Raw genomic sequence first — 23,279 nt, 5'->3', positions numbered from 1 at the left:
GAAATACATTGAAAAAACAACGCATTAAATGGCCCATGTGGGCCAATAAGCCCCAGCTTATTTGCCCATGTGGGCCAATAAGAGCAGCCTAGATCTATAATATCTAGATCTAAATCTAGATTCTAGTCTAGATCTAGATTCTAGATATAATCTAGATCTAGAATCTAGATCTAGATTCTAGATCTAGATTAGATCTAAATTTTTTATCTAGATAATTATTAGATCTAATCTAGATCTAGATCTAGATCTAGATCTATATCTAGATCTAGATTCTAGATCTATATGAACTATATCTAGATCTAGAGTCTCTATTATTATTATTATTTCGTTACCTGCATCAAGGTCAAGGCTTCTGGATACAAGATCTATGGACATTGTTAATATTTTGACACAGCTGGAGGCGATAATTCAACCACAAATCAACCAAACATGTGGGAGTTTTCCACAACTCATAGACACTCGGCCTAATGAAGAAAACAGAAATGAAACTAGGAACCGGAAGTGTAAATGCAAATCTTTGCGTTCTGCCGTTTTTGTTTTTGAACATTAAAGAGGGATATCTTCATCCTTCACCGTAAAACACCGGTTATTCGAAACCCGTTGATTACGGTTGATTTTTAGATCTAGATATCTAGATCTAGATTTTAGATCTATCTATAATAATATTACTGGTTTAGGACAGAACTTTTGTACATTTAGAAACAATTCTTTTTGAATCACAATACTTTTTTCTGTATGTTTACATGTCCTTACAGAAGCAAAGAAAGGTGAAAGTATCAGAATTTTTCTTCAAAATATTATTTTGTCGCGCACGATAGCCTAGGCTATTTTTCGGATGTAATTGGTGCCAAAAACCGGAAGTCTCTAAGAAGTAAGATTCTGTCCGTGATGGCCATCAAAACAACTGGGCCTACTGTGCTGTCTACTGCTGACATGTTTTGTGTTTAGGTTTTCATTTGCAGACTCGAAGCAAAGGAAGTATCGTGAGTTTTCTGGTTATGGCTTCAACACCTTATCGAAGAGAAGATGGATAGATATTAAGTAGATTCTTAGTTGTCAACTGTTTTATGAACAATGTGTGCTGCTGTGAATTCGACATCATCTGCATCCTCTCCCTCGCCCTTGCGAACCCTGCAGACTACAAATAGACCAAGGGACAAATGCTACGATTATCTCCTGAAATTCTTACTAGTAGGGGACAGTGATGTTGGAAAGGAAGAGTTATTGTCTGGAATGGATGATGGGGCATCTGAGTCTCCATACGGATATGCAAGCAGCGGTGAGCTTTTTATCATTTTTCTCAACTTGACAAACTTAACTAATAATATCTAAGTCTAGAATCTAGATTTTTTCTAGATTTCGAAAACGGAGTGTCTACTTACACGGTAACCGGATACCTAGCCTCAGTGTCAGTGTCTAGATCTATGTACACGGTAACCGGCAACCGGGCACGTAGTCTCAGCGTCATGTACACGGTAACCGGGCATTTAGCCTCAATATCTAGTCTAGATCTACAGTCTACGTACACGGTAACCGGCAACCGGGCACGTAGTCTCTCTATCTCGTACACGGTAACCGGGTAGTCCAGAACTCCAAGTTCAGTTTTTTCATCCAGTGTTACCTTCATCACCACCCCTCCCCCGGCTGTACCTTTTACTTTAAAAAAAAATTAATGATCCCACCATTCCGTAGCCTTACTAATATATATATATAGTATAGTATATATAGATCTAGGCCTACTTTACAGCGCACAGACTTTGACTTTAGTGACCCCAACCGGTACTCATGTGATGCGCCTGCACAGGTTCACTGACCGGTCACGATGTCGATGGTGAGCCTGATAAGACGCTTCTATGACTTTCTTAAATTTTTTTTCTGCAAGTGACAGCACAGGACAAATATTGATTTTATTTTCATTCCGGTTGCCGTGTACGTAGATACTGAGACTAGGTGCCCGGTTACCGTGTACGTAGATATAATAATATTGAGACTAGGTGAGACTAGGTGCCCGGTTACCACATAGATACTGAGACTAGGTGCCCAGTTACCGTGTACGTAGTCGCTCCATTTAGAAAAATCTAGATCTAGTCTATATCTAGAGAGGCCACCTAGACTATTCTTACCCCGGGTGAGAATAGTGCAGGCGAGTCTTTTGGCTATTCTCACCTGGTGCGCGTTCACCGTTATAGCCTAGACCTAGGCCAACCAATTTTGCGTTCACCCTAAACCACAGAATTCTACCCTGTGATAACAGAAAAATTATAGAATTCTGTGCCGTGAACAAATGTTCCATTACTACTGTTAGCCTACTAAAAGCGTACAATTTTGTCTGTGGGCAGTGGAGAGAGAGAGAGAAAGAGAGAGAGAGAGAGAGAGAGAGGAGTAGCGCGAGAACTTCCGGGCAAAACAAAATGGCGACCCGCGTAGTTCTGCTCGATTCGAAAAGTTAAATAGCCGTAGCACCTTTGTAGACAACCAAATTAATTTACTTTTGTGTTTTAACATCATTTTTTAACTTTGTTTTGGTCAATTTGATCGTCCACACCGATAGACAGTATTCAGAAAGAGACAGAGAGAGAGAAGAGGGGAGGAGTAGATCTTGCGAGAACTTCCGGGCAAAACAAAATGGTGACCCCCGTAGTTCGGCTGGATTCGAAGAGTGAAATAGCCATAGAGCATCTTTGTAGTCGATAAAATTAGCTTACTTTTGTGCTATAACGTAATCTTTTCTTTGCCTTTATCCATTTGATCATCCACATCGATAGAAAGTATTCCGAAATTAGGAAAAACAGGTCTTGTTTCACACCGGGTGAGAATAGCCTACACGCTGGCAAGTCTCACCCGGGGTGAGAGGTCGATCGTATTTCTATTCTCACTCCTGGTGAGAATAGCCACTACCATCTAGAGAAGTCTTTAATTTTGAATGAATCTAGATTCTAGATCTAGATCTAGATCTAGATTTAGATGTAGATTTATTAGAGTAGCTTCTTAGCCTTGCCTTCGTTAGCCTAGCGGCCCTAGCCCACCTACCCTACACTCTACACTGATTATCTTATCTTAGATCTAGAGATAGTTCTAGATCTAGAATCTACAATGACTTGAACACCCGGGGTGAGGATAAACTGGATTAAACGGGGTCTGTCTCTATGTCGAATTAAGTAGTTGACTCACCAAAAGTTGTGTTGGATCTAAGTTGCTCACAGGTGTTATTTCAACCATAATGGAAGTAGTATTGATTTGGCATTCCGATTTAAAAGACATTCTCAAGATCTACTTTCGCCAAAACATGCTTTGTCCGAGTTCTGGTTGGTCGGGCCCGTCATCAAGACCCGTCAGTAAAACTGTTTCAATCACGCGTTCGCACCACGTGACATGACTTCGACGTGTGAGTTCCCCGCGTGAGTTGGGTACCGTTCGTTGACGGGGTCAGTTTAAGATCATGCGCACCGGTTAAAGTTGAAGCGTCTTTCGGGACTTATCTGGGAAGGGGGGGGGGGGGCGTGTAAAACACTTGGACTGTGAGAGCTTGACGTAATACTTCAGGATTAAAAAAGTAATGATAAAACACACAGACACGCACACACACACAGACACGCACACACACACACACACACACACACATACACACACACACTCACACGCGCGCAGAGGGAATATACATTATAATACATGGATAATAATGGACACCCCTGGAAATTTCTTTAAAGTCAGCTTGGCAGTGACTAAGGTGATTTGTCGTTGATCCCAATTTTTTTTTCCAAGTCCTAATTTTTTCCCCCACTGAGATCCTGACCTTTAGATTTCATAGGGTGGTAGGTCTATTTTTCCTGATGTATTACAGTTGGAATTGATCCCTTTTGGTTTTGAAACTTTCTAAATTTTATTTTTGATAGGCGCAACTGCTCAACCACCACCACTCTTCCCACCTCCAAATGGATATTGTAAATACTAGTCAATATTTCTCATTTATTTCTTAAGTTAATTAAAAATCAGCATTCAATCATAATCATGGTCACTCTGTGTGTGTCTGTGTGAATGTGCGTGTGAGTTAAATGTTTACAAGCAAAAATAAAATTATGAGATATTGACTTTTACCCTTTTAGTTTCTAAAACAACCTAAGGGTTTTACCCCTTCAAGTAAACCAAAGGGTAAAGGAACCTTAAAAGTTTGCCTGAAAAGGGGAGCCCTGTCTAAACTAGATCAGGCATAATAATATACTATTTAGACTATCGAAGTGGCTAGCCGTACTTATGACATGTCTAGTTGTGCCTTAAGTACGGCTAGCCTAGCCGTCTAGCCGTACTTTTAAGTACAGCTAACCTACCAGTCTAGCCGTACTTAGATCTAGGTTTGGCCCTATTGACGGAAACTTGTTGAGTACACAGGTCTCATTCTAGATCTCTATTTTAGTATTTATTAGTAATTATTCAGGTTTAAAACTAGCCTAGAATCTACATGATGCATGTCAGTAAGGCACCTGTTGGTTTCGTCTGAAATACAATACTTTAGGTATTGCAAACTAAAATTTTATTTACAATTCAGCCATCATTATTGTACGGCTAGCCTGCCAGTCTAGCGGTACTTGTTTTAGGCCCTATTAGAAACCTCCTGTTGAGTACACAGGTCTCATTAGTAATTATTCAGGTTTAAAATACATATTTAAATGAATGCACTGTCAGCAAGGCACCTTTTGGTTTCGTCTCAAATACAAGAATTACTTTAGGTATTGCAAACTGAATACATTTTTAGAATTCAGTAGGCCTATTTTTTGCTGTTTGTCAGTCTAACCATCATAAAACTTCATAAGACGGCTAGCCCAGCCGTCTAGCTGTCATAAAGTGCGGCTAGCCTCCCAGTCTAGCCATCATAAGTACGGCTAGTCTCTTCCTTTAACTTTTATAATATCTGTACGTTAGTTTTGGTGTCAATCCCCAGTTTGCTGTCTCTCACTTCAGATCTAGATGTAGATCTATATTAGATTTCTAGCTCTAGTCTGTCTCTGATTAACTGTGCTTAGTAGTCTAGTTCAAGTCTGTCTCTGACTAACTGCACAGTTGGTGTTGACTAACTCTTAAGACAGTAAAACTGTTTAGTAATTAGTTTTGTAGTTTTTAAATTTTATTGATGATATGAGGAACATTTCGCATTGATGATTGATGAATCATAAGCAACCGCCTAAAAAAAGGAAAGCCAAGTGTTGTAGACTCTATGCATTGTTGAGACTGAGAGGAACACACCCCTCCCCTCAAACTACTCACATAATATAGTAATTTTAAGTGAGAAATATGCAATTAATTCTGTATTTTGTTAGTTTTTTTTCTGTGGTATTAGATTCTCGCACCTTATAAAATTTAAGAGACAGACTAAGACGGAGTAATTTATTATATAATGGAGTTGTTTGTTGCTTTGCATTTCTGGTAACAGAAATCCTTTTCACATGTGAAATATAGGCGTAAGCTGATGTTTCACTCGTGAAATATAAGCAAAATTTGCATAAATTACTCAGCGCACTAGCCTTCTATTTCTATCCCTCTATAACAGATTAGACTTGAATCATTATCTAGACTGTGCAATGTCATGACAGCCGCTCTTTGCCCTTGTTAAAAACTTCCCTGCAAATCATGCTCACCATGGGCACCCAAATGAAGTGCCAAACACCAGTCTCCCAGTCTCGCTATCCGCTATAGTCGAGAGTGGATCTTCATGCAAACTTTTCTACATTGCCCTTAATTTTTGTTTCAAATTAAGTCAAATGGTGGGCACCATACAGGGTTTACGTCAGAGTGTGATGCTGTTACGTTCAGTTCATTAAGTAACATCTTAATCTCAAATAAAATCATCGTCTCTGTTCTAATGTGTGTCGTCACATATAATGAATAATGACTTGTCAGGTCCAGCTAACCTGCCCTAGCACAACTGACGTTTAGGAATTGCTTTTTCCGTCCAAACATTGTAGCAGCACACCCGAAAGACACAGTGGGTGGACAGTGGACACTAGCCACTAAATTCAAAATCAATTCTCGAAATGACTCAAAACTAAATAGTGGAAACCATTTAGGCTAGGCGATCTACATCTCAAGGGTGTACGTTAAGGACTGCCCGACTGCCCGGGGCAGGTAACCACCTCTGTCGGGCAGGTAAAGTGGCTGCTTAACCTGCGCGACCAGGCAAGTTATTATCACAAGGCAGTCATTGTTTTTTAATATTCTCTTAATGCTGAGAGAGGTGGCATCTATCGATGACATTGGCAAACCTCCGGCTATTAATCCACTACAGAACAGCTAAGCCTATTGTTATTAAAAATGTTCACTGTGTACCTAATTATAGTTATAGTCACTGCACCAACCACGACACACTGTCAGTGTCAGCCTGTGCCACGCTTTGATGGCATTAAACTGAACAATTTCAATCAGGAGGTTACTGAGCAGTTTTCAGAAACGAGAAAACAGTGTTGGATGCCATGCACAATGCTCGTGCTCAGCGTTTCAACTGCCAGGAGTCTGATCAAGTACTAAAGGCTGCATCAAAGCTGCTTGCCCCAAGAGACTGGCCAGATAAGGCTGAAGATTTGGCAGACTTTGGAACTGACGACCTACGTCTTCTGTTGGACCACTTTGCTGATTCCCTTGAGGAGAGTGGCTGCAACATCAGGCAGGCACGAACTAAGGAGTGGTCTGCTCTCAAAGGACTGATAAAGAGAATGCCAGTGGCCAACTGCCCAAAGGCCATCAACCATCTGGAGCCAGTTACTTGTAGACCCAGAAAGACAGGAAGACTTCAGAAGCTTCTACTTCATCAAGTTGAGCTCCTGTTCACACTTCCTTGGTCCACAGCTAGTGTAGAAAAAGTTTCTTCAGCCATGAAGTGGTTCAAATCTGACTGGAGACCAAAGCTCAATACAGATGTCCTGTCCATGTTGGTGCACATATATATAAAGGCCAAGTGTTATGGACTACAATGCGACACTTGCCCTAGAAAGATGATGACAGAGCCAGGAGAGTGAAGAACAGACATAATAAACACATCATGAAAACAGAGAATGTTTTAGAATTTGTGTTTGGCCGTCATATTCTTCTTCACCTTCACCTATCCAGTAGACTGGATGTCTGTCTGGGTGTTTTTGAAGATTTCCAGGCCTGTCTTTTCCTCATGTTCTCCTCCCAACTCTTTTTCATTCTGCCTCCAGTCCTCTTTCCCTGGACACTGCCTTGTAGGATTATCTAGGCAAGGCCGGATGAACGGGTGATGTGTCCATACCATTGCAGTTTGCGTTTCTTGATCAGAGTGAGAAGGTCAGCATATGGTCCAATTTCATTTTTGATTCGTTGTTTGACTTCATCATTTCTGATGTGATCTTTTTATGTGATACTAAGGATTTTTCGGAAACATCTCATCTCCACGGCTTTGATCCTTCTTTCAAGGTCTACTTTCAAGGTCCAGGTTTCACATGCATGCTAAAATACTGACATGGCCAGGGAACACATCAGTCTGATCTTTGATTTGATGGTGATATTTCTATCGTTCCAGATGGTTTTCAACTTGGTCATTGCTGCTGAAGTTTGCGCTATTATGGAGATTATTTCAGGTGATCCTTCGTCTGTCACTATTGCAACCAGGTATTTGAAGCTGCATACACGGTCTCAAGCCTCTGGTTGTTGACCTGGATGTCCACTGTGATGTTCTTGCTGTTGTTAGACATCAGTTTGGTCTTCTCAGCACTGATTTCCATGCTTTAGGCTGTGGAGGTCTTTTCAAGACGGTCTACTACGCTGACTAGTTCTTGCTCTTGTCCCTCAAGGCCGACTATGTCGTCTGCAAAACGTAAGTTATTAATCGTTCTGCCCCCAATATTGATTGTTCCTTTGTGATCTTCAAGTGCATCTGTCATGATCTTCTTCAAGAAAATGTTAATTGAAAAAGAGTGGGTGAGAGCAAATGACCCTGGCGTACTCCCACTGTTGTTCAGAACCATTCCCCAATGTTGTTGTTGAAAAAAACTGGGCTCGTAGCTTTGTTGTATAACTCTGCTAAGACTTTGCTCAGGTGTGCGTTGATGTTGTATAAGTTCATGGTTGCCCACAAAGCTTCCTGACATACGTCATATTCATCCATGAAATAATTAAAAAGAAAAAAGTATAAAAATAAAGTATTCAATGTTAAGGCAGATTACATCATGTACTAACATATCAACACATGATTTTATTATTTTATATCACATATCAGTACTGTTTGCAGCTTTTTTCATTCTTGATATAGACAGTCTAATGGTTGTCATGTTTGAAAACGGGCAAGTTGACTTTTTTTTTTACTACAGTTGGGCAAATAGATATTAATTTATGTTAGTTGCCCGACATGGCATGTGGAAAAAAGTAAATGTTCACCCAGCATCAGCTTCAATAAATGATCATCAAATGATTATCTCATTTTGAAATTTGGTAGTCATTTTATCAAACAGTTTACAGTTTAAAAAATGCTGTTTAGCTTAACTTGCATTGTCTTTCGAATTTTTGTTGACATTAATTCTATCTCCTCATGATATATAATCAACTATTGACACGAAAGAAGATTTAACTGCAAAAAATATGTCGTTGAAAAATATGATATTAGACACTTATGCAAGTACAGTCAAACCTGCCCTGACGGCCACCTCTATAAGACGGCCACCTGTACAAACGGCCACTTTCCATTTCCCCCCTTGCGTTTTTTCTATATAATTTAACTGTATAAAACGGGCACCTGTCCAACGCGGCCACGGCCACCATATTTTAACACACAACCCCTATCACACTAAGCAATAACACCTGTCTTAGACGGCCACCTTAGTGACTCCATTCCTCTTTTTTTTCCATAAATTGTGCATTGGCCCCTGGCGTTGTGGGCGAGCCGTCATAATCCAATCACCTCTCGTTGTTGTTAGGTAGTCCCTCCAACCGATCATGTTGCGTAGGCCCCTCCCTCAGTTGACCAATAACTACCAATTTTCAGCTGCTGGTGAGGTAAGCGTGTGATCCCTCATAACCCATTAGCCCCGCCCAGAACTCGTACACAAATCGTAAGTGAGATGAGTGGTCACTGTTTACCCAGTCTGTAACAAAGTAACAAAGGACGTCAACATGAACTTGTGACAGAAGCGTTGCTCATTCTCTGAGTGGTGGCGACCCATGTGTTTGTTTTAAACATGGCACTCGGTCTTCATCGTCTGATACATTTCATTTTATTGTCAGCCTTGTGCAAAATCAGCAATAAAAATAAAATTACAAACAAAATACAAACCACCATCACCACCACCACCACCAACAACAACAACAACAAAAACAACAACAATGCAGCTACTTTTGATTGGGACCTCGTATAGGAAATGTTTGTTTTCTTCATCTTGATCAGTCCTGCCTAAGACGGCCACCTGTCTTATACGGCCACTTTTCTCTTGACAATGAGTGGCCGTCTTACACAGGTTTGACTGTATAGCATTCTTGGTTAATTGCTTTTTTTGAAATAATAACATTTACCCCCCTTGTTATTCTGTTATTCTATGTCCCCTGACAAAATCAATAAAAATTCTGTGCCTATTGGAATTGATTCTCTCTTTACTCAGTCTCCCTTTGAGACCATGGCTGGTAATGTGAGACAACTTGATAGGGTTTTTCAAATTTTTGATATGATACATAAAAAAAATTAAAATTTATTTGCATTACAATGTTATGAAGTAGGAATGACTTTTTCTCAACGTTAACATATTTTTTCTGCTTGTAATTTTACCTGTTGTTGAGAAAGGAAGTTTTTCTTTTTTCATCATGTAAATCTTGATAAATGGTTGCAGTTCTGGTTCCCTGACAAAAATAAGCCAGTGGTTATAAAAAAATAAATATTGCTGCCGACTGAGGAAACGGGATATAATAATATATTAATTATATATGGCTTTGAAGTGTTAACTAATCTGTTAGAAAGGAAAATGAGACAGAGGTTTCACACAAAGCAATTGAAACCTTTCGTCTGATCTGGTCAATGGTAGAACATGTTTTTTCTCAAGCCATGCCTCATGATTTTGTTTCTCATGTATCACAGCATGTTATGACTCTGACGTGGGCAGCATTGAGTGATATAATAGAGACATACTAGGGAAAGTACGAGGATGGATGAGGCTTGGAGCAGGGAAAGGCTCACAATATATCATGGAATATAATATATGTGATGGTGTAAGAGGATGAGCTGAGACACCAGTCTACTTTCTCTGTTTGATCAAGAAGACTTTCAAGCAAGCTTTCTCTGAAACTGCCAATGAATTGCATTTGAGTGCATTCTGGACCAATCTATGGGATTTGATTCAACCTGGGGACACTTACTTTTGTCCCTCTTTTTAAAAATATATTTCTTTCTCTTTTTCCCTTTCCTATCATTGCCCAAACTGGAAATGTTGCCTCAGGTGAAATTAGTCAAAAGAGGCAGTGAAAAATCTTTGCTTCTCTACAATTTCACTTCGGATGGGTTCAGCTATGATATCGTTTAGAGTTCTTTTTTTCAGTTTTCAGATTTCCTATGGCAAACATTGTCAGAGTAGTTAATTTAAGTAATTTTGTTCTTTCTTCGTTTTAGGAATCGACTACAAAACTACCACGATATTGTTGGATGGTAAACGTGTGAAACTGCAGCTATGGTAAGTTGCTTTGTATAAAAATTTGTTCTCTTCATCACACGAATCAGCTTGAACTTTGTGTGTGTGTGGGTGTGTGTTTGTTTGTGTGTGTGTATGTGTGGTATGGGAAAGATGGGGTTTATAATACAAATAAAGGGAATTATGAAGGGAAGGTAATGGAAAAAGGTAATATCTATTTATGCTGTGATGGAACTGTTTTTCTGTTGTTGTGTTTTGCAGTTACTTTGATGTATTATGCATGTTTGTTTTTCATTCCTGTCATTGTATTCTTTTGTATTACATATTGCGATATTAGTTTACTCTTTCTCACATGCATGTACATGTACGGAAAAAACCTGAGAAATCTATGTCACACACACACACACACACACACACACACACACACACACACACACACACACACACACACATTTTAGTGTAATTTTAATGTAATTTTTAAAAAAATAGACTTTTGGCTGGTCGTATACAGGTCTACTGTGAACCTTAGAATTTGGTTGTGATTTTTTTCTTATTTTGATTCTTTTTTAGGGTCACCTCTGGACAAGGCAGATTCTGCACAATCCTTAGGTCATATTCACGTGGTGCTCAGGTGCAGTAGTTTTCACTGTTTCTTATTTCACTCTTTATCATGGCATTATAGTTGTAAATTCTTATACTATCTAGAGTTTGTGGATTCCATTGTTTGCAATTTTTAGCCTGCAGGTATGTCTATGAGAAAGACACTTTTAAACCTTTCCCTGTGTCCACTGCGGTTTGGGTACCATTAAGGGTGGGACTGTCCAGCTTTTCCAGGACATGTATCATCTCTTAAGGCTTCATGCTATGGAAACAGCACGAATATGTCAAATTGTGTGTCTTTGAGCTTTATAATCATGTGTTAACCCTGGGCACGCAATCCCCCCCCCCCCCCCCCCCCCCCCCGAACCTACAGGATGAGTGCACCTAAGCTTCTGATGGAAAATATCCTGGTTTTACACAGCTTCACAAACGGGTTGTTGGCAGGTGCTCTGGTGTAGTTTGCTCCTTCTTTCCTATATCTGTCATTCTGATCTTGCCTCCTTCTTTTTTGTGTTTGTTACTTTCTTGTAAAACCTCTGATCTTCGACACTTATATAGCCTAATTGTGTTGTAAGTGCATAAAACTTTGACTAAAAAAACTGAAAACACTACTTCACACATAGACGTGCATTTAGTCCCAACTGAAAGAACTTTCATTTTTTGTGATTTGGTCACATGATGAGAGCAGAATACAATAAGTTATCACTTACAAGACATTTAAATTAATCCGTTTCTAACCTTTCTCGCACCCCCCGGGGCAGTGCCACTGACTGTAGTGTCTTTAGGCCATTCCCAAAAGAGGGAAATTTCTCGTTCAAGCACAGTAGAATTGTAAATGGGCTGATTCATCATGTGACGCTCATAACTGTGCCTGATCTGCAGCAGGAAACTGCTGCTTTTTCTTTCCTAATCCTTACTATTGTCATTTTCCTCTACTTTTGTATGTTTGTCACACTCTTGTGACCTGCTGTTTCTGGGGTGCCTTGATAGTCGAAGCAGACTTTGTGCTGTTAAAGCTAGAGAGGTGAGCAGAGTAAGTCTGATTCCCTGTAAGGACTTCTCTGTTGACACCCACCCCTTGGCGCTCATATGACCTTATGCAGTTGCGAGCACCGTAAAAACCCTCTACTACTAACCTTTCTTGTGAGTATATGATCGAAAATAGTAGGTTTGAATGATTGATATTTTAAGTTCATATCAAAAGTAGTAGATCTGAACAAATGATTTTAAAATCTGAATCAAAATTTGTGTCTTAGGATTGTCCTTAAGCTGTTAGAAAAGGGCTGGATTTTTGCCTTATTTTCTTGATACTTATGAAGGTAAGCGACTCTTAATTGTCTAACGCAAGCAAGTTAATGGGTTGGACTTTTTTCTATCTGTTTACAAAGAATAAATAGTTAATAGAGAAGAGAATATTTTTTAAAATATACATTGATAATGATGATATTGCTTATGAGTGCAAAAATAAAGAAGAGCATAAAATATAAAAATAGTCACGTTATACACTTATATTTTGAGGTATATAGTCCCAAACAGCAACACTTTTCCCTTGTATGTTCTTTTTCAGGGTATCCTGTTGGTGTATGACATCACCAACAAATGGTCGTTTGATGGAATTGACAGATGGATCAAGGAAATAGATGAGGTATTCCCACATTTGTTTTTTGTGAATCTTCTGAATTTTGAATATTTTTATGAAAGATAATCATCAAAAGCCTCAAATTTGCTCTGTCCTTGCAATTTCAAAAGTAAGCTTGTTAAAGGTAAATAGTCTCTTTGAAATGTACCCTATAAAGCCAACATCTGAGTAGGGATTGTTCTTTTGTTGTATAACTGAATATAATGTGTTTTTATATTTTGAATATTGTTATATGGGAGGTACTAAAGTGAAACATTCCTTAGAAATCCAGAAGAAAGTCATGGTCTCAAAGTGATTGGGAGAAAATACAAATAACATCAGACATGGCGACGGCACAGTTTTAAGGGGTCTTGCTACCAAGAAAAGCTATCTTCGTTATTTATTTATGCATCTTTGAAACCAAACTTCCTCAAAATATGTGGTACCCTCCCAGAAATAAATAAAAATGTTTAAAAACAGTTTAACCCAAAGTGTTTTGTAACACCGGTGGCCATATTGAAATTGTACAATACTTAACAAAATTGTTAAAATTTTGAAAACCTAAAGCGTAACGTTAATTTTTTAATAAATATCAAGTTCATAATAATAGTTATAGGCTGATTTTTTTTGTATACTTAACTTCCAATATTCTGGAATTTCTGGGGGTTTCAAAGTAATGTCCCTTTTTATACCAATTTTAAACGCAACATCAATTTCAAATGCAGATTTCTGAAATATTAAGTACATTTTCTCCAATATAACTAGCCAGGTACCTGTAACTACCAAATCTGCACATACTTGGAAAGTTTCAGTGTATTATCTTGATTAGTAGCTCAGATTTAAAGATTTTAGTAATGAATGGTCTTTCAAAGATAAAGATTTGAGAAAAGTGCATTTTAAAATGTCACTGTGTGATTTGAAGGTGTGTTCCCTCTTGAGGTTCCAGTACTATATGCAGTATTATTTCTAATCACATTTAAAATCTCATTTCTGTTCAGTTACAAATGACCTCATTTATAAAAGTTTAGTGAACCAAGTAGACACAAAATGTAACAACAAAAGAAGAGAGGAAAAGTGACCAAGCAGTTGTTTTTCAAGAGGGGGTGAGGTCGCTTGAGACATATTTTCAGAAAATCTGATTCAGCTATGATTCAAAGTGTTAGTAATCTCAAAAGCAAAGGTGAAAAGATCAAACAAGTTCAACAATTCAAATATCAAGTATGTAATTACATCTGATGCTAAATGTTCCCCAGAAATAAAACGAAGAATTGTAATATGGCTGACAATAAAATTGAGCCCAGTCCTGTCACATGGGTTGGATTGAATTTCTCAAATGTTGTTTTCATGTGTGTTCATTGTCATTTCTCCACACCTGAATATCTGGCAAATGTGTTAAAAAAATTTTTGACTCTCTGTTATTTTTGTTGATTTCTTTGTTTTATGTTATCTTCCAGCAATTGTGTATTTCAATTTTTTCCCTCCAGCATGCCCCAGGAGTACCAAAGATATTGGTTGGCAATCGCCTTCACTTGGCATTTCGCCGACAGATTAGTGAAGCTTGTGCTGAGGTCTATGCTGAGAAGAACAATATGGCATTCTTCGAAGTTAGCCCCCTGTGTGATTTCAATGTGACAGAGTCTTTTGCTGAGCTGTCTCGCCTGGCTCTGAAAAGAAATGGCATGAGTCGTCCTTTTGGATTTAACAGAGGTAGATTCTTTGTGTGTTGTGTGGTAATTTAAAAAAATAAATTTGTTGTTAATTTTATAACTTTCATTTACCTATTGATGAAAAATAATGACATGGTAGAAATTAAGGCAGTCAGATAATTTTATTATGTAGCATCTTGTTTTAGGTTATTTGTTTGAATTTGGAAAATTTAAAACTCTTTGTTCTGTGATCTTAAAGAATTCAGTGGCTCAGCTGGTTCAGAGATTCCTAGTATGGTACTCTTTAGTAAGCTTCCAATGCAAAAAAAAATCCAAAAAAAAAAAAAATCGAAGGTTTATGGTCAGGTGTGTTGCTAGAATTTTGTTTGCAGGTATTAGTCTTGGGGCCCCTATTTGTATGAAGCTGACTACAAACATTTTTTTTTACTTAGAAAGAGATACTAAAGGTGAAATTAAAAGTATTTCTTAGCACAGTGAAAGTAAATGGCACTTTGAAAGAAATTTAATAATTGTGTATCTGTCGTGAAGAAGTTGATCTTACTCGGACTGGTCTGTCTGTGTAACCTTACAAATGTTAATTAATGGCAACCGAAAGCACTTTACCTTTTGGACTCATTGTACCTCTGATTATTTACTTTTCTGATGGTTTCTGCTGTTCCCAGTGCTGAGCCTGCAAGAGCTGGCCTGCCGCACCGTGGTGTCTTGCACCACAATCTACGGTATCGAGCAGCTGCCGCTGCCCAACTCAATCAAGTCCCACCTCAAGTCATACGCGCTGACGAACAAGACGCGTGCGCGCATGCTCAGCTTTGTGCATCGTGACAAGCACAAGAAGGTCAAGTATCTCAACCCCTGCGAGTCTCCGCCCATGAACTGTCGGAAAAGCTGTGTTATCAGCTAGTGGGCTGTACATGTCCTGTACATATTTATTATCTCTGGAGAGTTCAGGAGTGAAAATAGTTGTTACTGTATTTTTGGAGGAAAAAAAGAATTGCTCAGTTTTATCTTAAAATAGTACAATAACAGATTTTAGTATTCATCATGTTGTAAATCATCTTATTTGTTTACTGTTTGTTTCATCACGTTCTAGATTAGCACTCATGCATGTCATTGCTACAGTATGCCGTGACCAGTGCAGACACAGTTTTTGATCTGAAAGGTTTTTTTTTCTAAATATAAGCACAGACTATTCAAATGCTATTTATTAATTATTTTATTGGTTTTACTGTATCTTCTCAGGGTTTCATTTCCAAGTATAGTCGGGCATGGATAACTCAAACACGTCAGGAATTGGCAAATGTGTTCAACACATCCATAATTTTAGGAAATGATAAATAAAATGTCAGAGGGATATTGAAAAAAAATCAGGGGAAATAACTGATGGTACAATGGTTAGAAAATAAATCACTGTCATGGGTTTACTTTAGCAGATTCAATGCACACAGTGTTGTTGTTTGAGTGATGCCACATCTCTTTTTGAATCTGTCCAACCATCCTGTGAAGTCAAGACCAAGTTACCCTGTGATTTCATCTGCACCTTGTTCAGTGTCGAAGCAAGAAAAGGTAGAGAGTGTTGCTGATGAGCCTTATGACTAACAAAAATTGCTCTTACATAAGATCATGATCATAACATTATGACCAACACTGGTGAGAGCTCCATACTTTTATGATCAAACAACCACAAACACACACACATGCACACAAACATAATTCACACACCACACAGCCAGATGCAGCGCTATACTGTCTTTCTTCAATCACAACCCAACACCCAGCATCCTCCCTCTCATGACTAGATTTAAGGAAGTTCTAGTACCTTATGCACACTGAACGTAATGTGTGATAAAGCGTCTGGGTACCAGCAGTGTGTGTATTCCGATTGTGTAGGGGCAAGCCTGGTGATCTGATACTCTCGCTGGTGATGGGTATGTTGTTTTCCATCGTGTGTGCAGGGAGAGTTGAGTTGATGACAATTGTGAGAAAAAATTTGATCAGGTTTTTCAAGATGAGCTGTTTGACCAATGGGTATGGGTTTTTGAGAAAACAGTGTTGCCAATACAAAGAAAATAAAGCGGTTCTCTCAGGGACTGGCATATTGTATAAACTAACCATGATTTCAAGTTTTACACGTTCATATTATCTGTGTCCAGCTGTATATCTTTTGAAAACTGACTAGGCTGAGATTCTGAGAAGTGCTTGGACAGAAAATGTGGGGCTTGAGGATTTTGTTATGACAGCTATACTTAAACCTTCAGCAAGCATTTTCTCCACAAAGTTAAAAGAGAAGTATGGCCATTTTTACTCCTGTTCTTTCCACTCTTTGAATATTACCATGTTGAACTTGTGCTTTTTGTTTACTTGTAATTTTAATGTAAATAATCGTATTGAGTTTCTGTGTGTTTGCCTGTTCGTTACATGAGTTCTTGAGGTGAAGTTTGTCTAGTTGTTAGTATATGAGTGCATCTGTGAGAGAGATAATATGTGGGTTTTAAAATGCTGGTGTTTTGAGCCATGTCTCATTTTTTAATTAAAATTTTTGGGATTTCCCCCCACAGTTCATGAGGCTAGCGGCCATCACGTCAGTTCATGCTAAAACTAGTTATGGCTGCTGGTATCTTTTGAATAGTATTTGTATGAACATTTTGCTGGGTTCATTTCCTTCTGAGTGTCACAGTACTTTCAGTAGAAAATGCCTTTGGATATTAACTGTGAATTTAGTATGTGATATTGCCAGTGTACACCTGGATATTTAATAATTTATTGCTCTTTTTCAAACACTTTTAAGGGATGAAATTTTTACATTCGTTAAGATTTGCAGCTCTGGCAGTGAGGGTTTGAATACAGCTTATGAGGTGAAATGGGAAAGAGGGAAAAAAATTGCTACATCCTCAGAATATATGGAAACCAAATGCCTCAGCTGTGCAGGTACTCTTGTGCGCCATGCTATGAGTTTTGGCAGTCTCATGGTCTGTTTTCTGATTTAATCAGAAAAATAAATGGTTATGGCCAAATGCAAACTACCAGATAGGTTTGGAGCTGAACGAACTGTTTTGAATTGTCTGAAATTTTGAAAGCATCATTTAATTTGAGCTCCTAGAACTGGGGCCTTTTTTAGGCTCCTCTTGTTTAAAATCTTACTTCTGAGTTTTCAATTGAATTCCATGTTGGAATTTCATCTCCAGCTTTTCCTTTTTTTCCAAGCGTTTTATGTCTTGGGATGATGAACCCTTGAAAAAGTTTTGCCGAACTTCTCCAAAACCATATGGACCTTGCTTGGTTTTTATTCTCCTCATCCTTTGATTCCTTGTTCTGACTCACATTTTCTGCTTGTACGCTGCTGGTACTATCTGCAGAAAGTGAATTATAAAAAAAACAAACCTTTCTGTGCAGTGTTATCTTAAGGCTTGAAGGGCATCATCAGAACTTTTCAGTGTACAATGTTTCCAAAGATGATTGTTCAGTCGTTTTTTGGGGGGGCGTTGGAGAAAGATTGTAGTTTCTAGAGGATTTTCTGGGAGAAGAAATGTTGATTTTATATTTTCACTTGCTCATATCCCCATCTCAAGTATTTTAGCTTTGTCTTTTTTTATGGAGGGGTATTAGGTTTATTTGCGTTCTCTTTTCTCCTACTGGTAGTGGTTAATGATGGCCATACAGGTCCTGTATATATATATTCTTCATGGAAAGGTCTTCCTCTTTGATTTATGAGTGCTATTTTTGGTGTAATTGTCAAACTCTTTGCTTTGCATGGAGAGGACGGGAGTTCTATTTGGTCATGGGTATGTTTATCTTCTTTGTCTGCCTCCTGGGATGCTGTATTACAGTCAGTTCATGTTGGCGTTGGCCTGCTTCTTAAATGTTCTGCATTGTGTTAATGGTGAGGGATGTAAAACTTATACAATCTTTTTGATTTGCAGATATTTATAGAAGTAATCTCATTTCTCCTCAAGTAAAGACTTGGTGCTCATTATTTAAATTGAATTTCCATCTATTTGGCCATTTGTTTTTCTTAGATCTTAGTTTATGCTTTAATTTAATGTATTGTGGGTGATGTTGTTTACACCTGCCAGTTATTTACCTTGTATACTTTTGTTCCTTTTATTTCTTTACCACTGCACAGAGTACTCTGAAAGTCAAGTGCGAGAAGTCACTTTTCCTATTGTCGGTGACTTGATCTGCTCAGTAGAAGTTCTAGGATCAAATCAGGATTACGTCAAAAGTATTTTTCTCTTCCTTCTTGGAACTTTCCTGCTTCTTCTCAATCGCATCAGCTGGAACTTTCCTTCTCAGCCGAAGGATATGGCTGGGGATGGAGTGCTCTGTCTTTGGAATGACTTACACTGTTTAGCAGGGTGCTCATTAGTGTAACAACTTCTTTGACAACTCTTTTCTCTGACCTTGCGCCTTTGCTTCTCTTCCTCTCCACGAGGGATGAAAGGAGTCATTTTTCCTCTCTTCCTCTCCTGGGGGGATGAAAGGAGTCATTTTTCCTCTCTTCCTCTCCTCGGGGGATGAAAGAAGTCATTTCTCCTTGCTGCTAAAGCTTCGTGTGTTTCAGAACTTGGTTCTCTGGCTCCTATATAACTAGTCGCTCTCCTGCGTTGTTGAACGTATTCAAAGTTGTAGAGATCAGATGATTTGACTAGATACCATCTTGAATACGATCTCAGTTTGATTGGTCACAGATGTGATGCAGCTGTGGAGAGAGACTAGGAACTTTCAGAAAGCATGCAGACAAACCATTTCATTGCTTGTGGCATCTTTCAGCAATACGTCGGACCCAAAGGTTGGGACATAGTTTGTTCTGATTGCCCTCTTTAGTTGGAGGAACGATGTTTCCTTTCTTTGATTTGTTGTGAAATAGTTAAAATCTTCCTGTTGAACGCAAGTGATGTTCGTTTAATAACGATAAAGTTGTTCAGAGAAGTTTTCGTATGGTCCTGGTTAGTTTTACTACAGGTCCAATTTTATTTTGTGCAGTGAAATTTTAAAATTAAATACCTATGATTTTTTAGTGTTTGTAGGACTTTTCTTCCTTTTTTGCATTGCAACTGTCTCTGGGATAGTGATTTGTAGATTCTAAGTTCCTATAGTTTTGTGCTTGATAGGAGAATTGCTTCTCCTGGTAACGTTTTGTTCTTTGTTCTGTTCTCTTTTGTTCAGAGGCCAGTTATAATCTGCTCCAATTAACGTCTGAACAGGTCACTTCAGAAGCAATTTGAACCCCTGCTTGTTGACAGTGGCAGAGAGAAAGAGAGAGAGAGAGAGTGCTCTGAGTGGTATGAGTATTTGAAGAATTCACTTCTCCATGGCAAAAAACACCTCAATTTCGACTTTTACTGTACATACTTCTATTGATCTGAACTCTTTGATTGCTTGTTGACTGTCAATATCTTATGTAACATTTTGTATGTGTTCGTGCATATGTGAGTACTGGCATGTGTGTATGTATGTGTGTGTGTGAGTGTGTTTGTGTGTGCATACATGCATTTGAGCCAGTCTTCTATCTGGCTTTGGTATTTAAAAAAATTATATGGTCAGTGTTGATGAAGACAATATTTTCATATCAGTATTTACACAAGTACCAGCATTTCTGGCGCCGCGGCTCTACCTACTCCCTCTGACGGTTTCTTAAAACTGCATTGATCAAAACAGACTTCCCACCCCAAGAATATGATACAGCATTGCCTATGGCCGCCAGCATGGGCAATACAGTGGAGTAAGTGTATAATAAGTTTGTCTATGACAACATGGATGGTAACAAACATTCATTCATCAAGCAATGAGAAATGCACCTATGTCATATAGCTCACCATGTCAATAAGCACCTGGGTGAAGTGAAATTTGTGTAAAGTGCCTTTTCCCATGGACACAATATCGGACCCCTTTCAGGGTTCGAACTGATGACCTTGCAGTTGTGAGCACAACTGCTTAACCACTAGACAACCGACGCCATTGAGATGACGTTCCAGCTACATTTCAAAAGCTTTCTCTTTGAATGCACAATGTGTCAAAATTTCGGATTTTTTTTCTCATTTGCCTTTGAATGGTTACAATGAACCTTGTTTTAAAGATAAGCCCAAAGGTCTCAGCATCTGGTACTTGGGAATTTATTGTATACATACTCCACTGTGAATGTGTAGCAGCAGCTTAACAATTATTTTGCCAAAATTACATATTATATTATATGTGTGTGTGTGTATGTATGTATGTATGTGTGTTTTCTTTGAACATTGCTCTGATGATTCTATTTGGGTCCTGCAGACTTTTGATTGTTTTTTTATTTTTTATTTTTATGGGAAACACGTGGTGACTGTTGTTTTTGCTTCTGTTTGGTATTGTTTGATTAATTGGATTTTTTTCTCAACAGTTAACATTTTCTTCCAGCTTTTTCATCAAATGTACCTTCTTTTACTCACTTCCACTCTTCTTTCTCAGGAGCAGGCACATTATATTTTTTGGGGGGTTTATTTTTCAAGTTGTAAATTAGGAAAAGTCATGTGGGGATTTTTTGTTGGTGCATGATGACATTCTATTCATTTTCAATCTAAGGAAATGCTTCAATTTGTGTACCTATAATTGTGTCAAGTTCGTTTGTCAATTAGCATAATTTGGGAAGGCAGTTTTAATTGTGTCTGATCCAAGGTTAATTTCTGGTTGCCCTTTTGGATGACAACTTCTTTTGTTTAAAAAAATGATGCTCTGAAGACTGGCTTAATTTATGATTATTAAATTTATTGAAGATGGGTTTACTGTCTGAATCTGACCTTTAATTCCCCCCACCTTTTCTTTTAGAATAGCTGGTTGTCTGTTGGGATAGATAGATTGATTGATTATGAGTAGACTTTGGTCTCTTTGCTTATTGAGACTGAGATTCAACCTTTCAAATTTGATTTAAAAAAATTAATTTTAGTATTTGCAAAGATTTATTTTTATGGTAAGTATTCAAATTTAATTTTCATTTTTGTTTTGTCCATGTTGAAAATATCTTTATATTGAATTTTTAAATATTTGTTTCACAGTAATTGTTACTTTACTGAACCCTTTCAAATGTCTGCTCAACCAAAGCATTGACTTGTTAGTGGCTCACAGTTTTGCTAATGTTGTACCCATTTTGTCAAAATATTCTGATGCATTTGAAGCTGTTAGCCTAAGACTGTCACACCTCTCACAGGTCCTCTATTTCCTGTCCATACAGAATCTTTAGTCTTCTCAATATTTTTTTGGTTAAATCTTAAATCATGTTTCCTTCAGTTTTCCAATATTTTTTGTACACTGGGAACCTAACTTTAGTTATCTGTGTGAGATGGGGTTACTGGTTTCTGGTTTGATTTAACTCCTTCTGTGCTGTGCACTCATGTATTGGTGCATTTCTTTACACTTATAACAACATGTTAATCAATCTTGGTACAAAAGGAGTTAAAAGAGCTGACAGTATCAATATCCTGGCTCATGGATAGTTGCTTGGTCCCTTGCCTTAGAGTCACGGCAGGGACAGAGTGATTGTGCTGTTTCTGCCAGAAGCCATTCAGTGACAGCGATGTCTTGTCATCCCTCTCCACGTCTTATGAGCTCCCTCTTTTCCCTCAAGAGTGCCCCTGTTTCACTCTGTTTCTCTATGTGCTGAATTCCTGTATGGCACTGCAGCTCATCAACTATTGAGTGTGTGCGTCTTTCTTTCTTCAAATACTCTTCATTGGTGTCTTAATTTCTTTTCTCATCTTTGTAAATATGCATGAGGTATAAAGAGATATGTACCGTACTCTTTGTTGTCTACAGGTTCTTGCATAAGTATTAATAATTCGATATATGGATTGGGATGATAATGTAGGGGATGCTTCTTTTCCAGAAAATCAACTTTTTAAAAAAAGGGGCGGGGGGGGGGGGGTGTTTCCCCCAGAGTTTTGCTCCCTACATACGTGTGTGGTGTCAATAGTTTTAATGATCGTAATTAAATTTGTTCCTGAAAATTGGTAAGTTTTCTTAAATTTTATTGACCAAATAATCAATTTTTTTTGTTTCTTCCAACTCCACCCTTTCTTTCTCTTTTGTGCTCTCTCCCAGTCTATCGTCTTTTGTCTGCTCTATTTGTTTTAACGTCATGTCTCTTGCTCTACCTCATACGCTCATACAAAAACCTGCCCACACTCTCATAACCACATGCATTCTCAAACACTATCCCAGTCCTGAATACAGGCAGAAGCTGAAACACTTGCAAAATCTCTATAAAATATCTCTCTCTCTCTCTCTCTCTCTCTCTCTCTCTCTCTCTCTCTCTCTCTCTCTCTCTCTCTCTCTCTCTCTCTCTCTCTCTCTCTCTCTGTCTCTCTCTCCCCTCTATCCCCCTCCTCCACCCCCCCTATTCTGCCTTCTTGTGCTCTGTGCTGTATACATTCACACCCACGAATACAGACACGCCCACGTTCAAAACAGGAACATGTTTAAGGCTCCCGTACAACAATAGATCTGATACATTAACTGGTGCTTAATTCTGTGTGCATGTATGTGTGTCCTTTCCTTGTGGGTGTCTTGAAAGTTTTAAGCCTTTTTCCCCATCTATTGAGTCATACCCTCTGTTTTTGCTCTGTTTATGTGGTGATGAGCGACTGTTATGGATGAGAAATAAAAAGTTAAGTTTGTATAGAAAAAGACTTTTGTTTTTTTCTTTTGTTTCTTTGTCCATGTACATGTTACATGTATTCAAGTTGCCTAGCTACACAGCTGAATTCTAAAAAACATATTTTTCCAAGTTCTGAAAAAAAGAATCTGTTATTTTGAGTT

At 38.3% G+C, this 23,279-nt stretch overlaps 2 protein-coding genes across 3 annotated transcripts in view; one reads left to right on the top strand and one right to left on the bottom strand.

The window, feature by feature from the left end:
* LOC101847708 (active regulator of SIRT1) overlaps positions 1 to 501 on the bottom strand; it is a 15,809-nt gene extending 15,308 nt beyond the window's left edge. The window contains exon 1 of one of the 2 annotated variants that reach the window (XM_005092865.3): positions 333 to 501. In XM_005092865.3, coding sequence (XP_005092922.1) covers positions 333 to 375 — 43 coding nt within the window. In that variant the 5' untranslated portion in view covers positions 376 to 501. The remainder of the gene's footprint in view (positions 1 to 332) is intronic. The other variant, XM_035968366.1, reaches the window with a different exon arrangement.
* Positions 502 to 631: 130 nt separating this feature from the next.
* On the top strand, positions 632 to 23,147 carry LOC101847477 (ras-related protein Rab-40B). The gene is made up of 6 exons (XM_005092864.3): positions 632 to 1,279; positions 10,595 to 10,655; positions 11,184 to 11,244; positions 12,781 to 12,858; positions 14,316 to 14,538; positions 15,161 to 23,147. The coding sequence occupies exons 1-6, from the start codon at positions 1,075 to 1,077 to the stop codon at positions 15,397 to 15,399; spliced, it is 867 nt and encodes a 288-aa protein (XP_005092921.1). The 5' UTR covers positions 632 to 1,074; the 3' UTR covers positions 15,400 to 23,147.
* The last annotated feature ends 132 nt before the right edge of the window (positions 23,148 to 23,279 follow it).

Source organism: Aplysia californica, unplaced genomic scaffold, assembly GCF_000002075.1.
Source record: "Aplysia californica isolate F4 #8 unplaced genomic scaffold, AplCal3.0 scaffold00054, whole genome shotgun sequence".
Taxonomy (NCBI): domain Eukaryota; kingdom Metazoa; phylum Mollusca; class Gastropoda; order Aplysiida; family Aplysiidae; genus Aplysia; species Aplysia californica.
This window is presented reverse-complemented; position numbering and strand designations above follow the sequence as displayed.

What these genes read in the sequence shown, in the direction of transcription:
- LOC101847477 (XM_005092864.3), top strand. Translation starts at nt 1,075, where the DNA reads ATGTGTGCTGCTGTGAATTCGACATCATCTGCATCCTCTCCCTCGCCC. An exon ending in CGTGTGAAACTGCAGCTATG is followed by an intron (nt 10,656 to 11,183) that starts GTAAGTTGCTTT and finishes ATTCTTTTTTAG; the next exon opens with GGTCACCTCTGGACAAGGCA. An exon ending in TCCTTTTGGATTTAACAGAG is followed by an intron (nt 14,539 to 15,160) that starts GTAGATTCTTTG and finishes TGCTGTTCCCAG; the next exon opens with TGCTGAGCCTGCAAGAGCTG.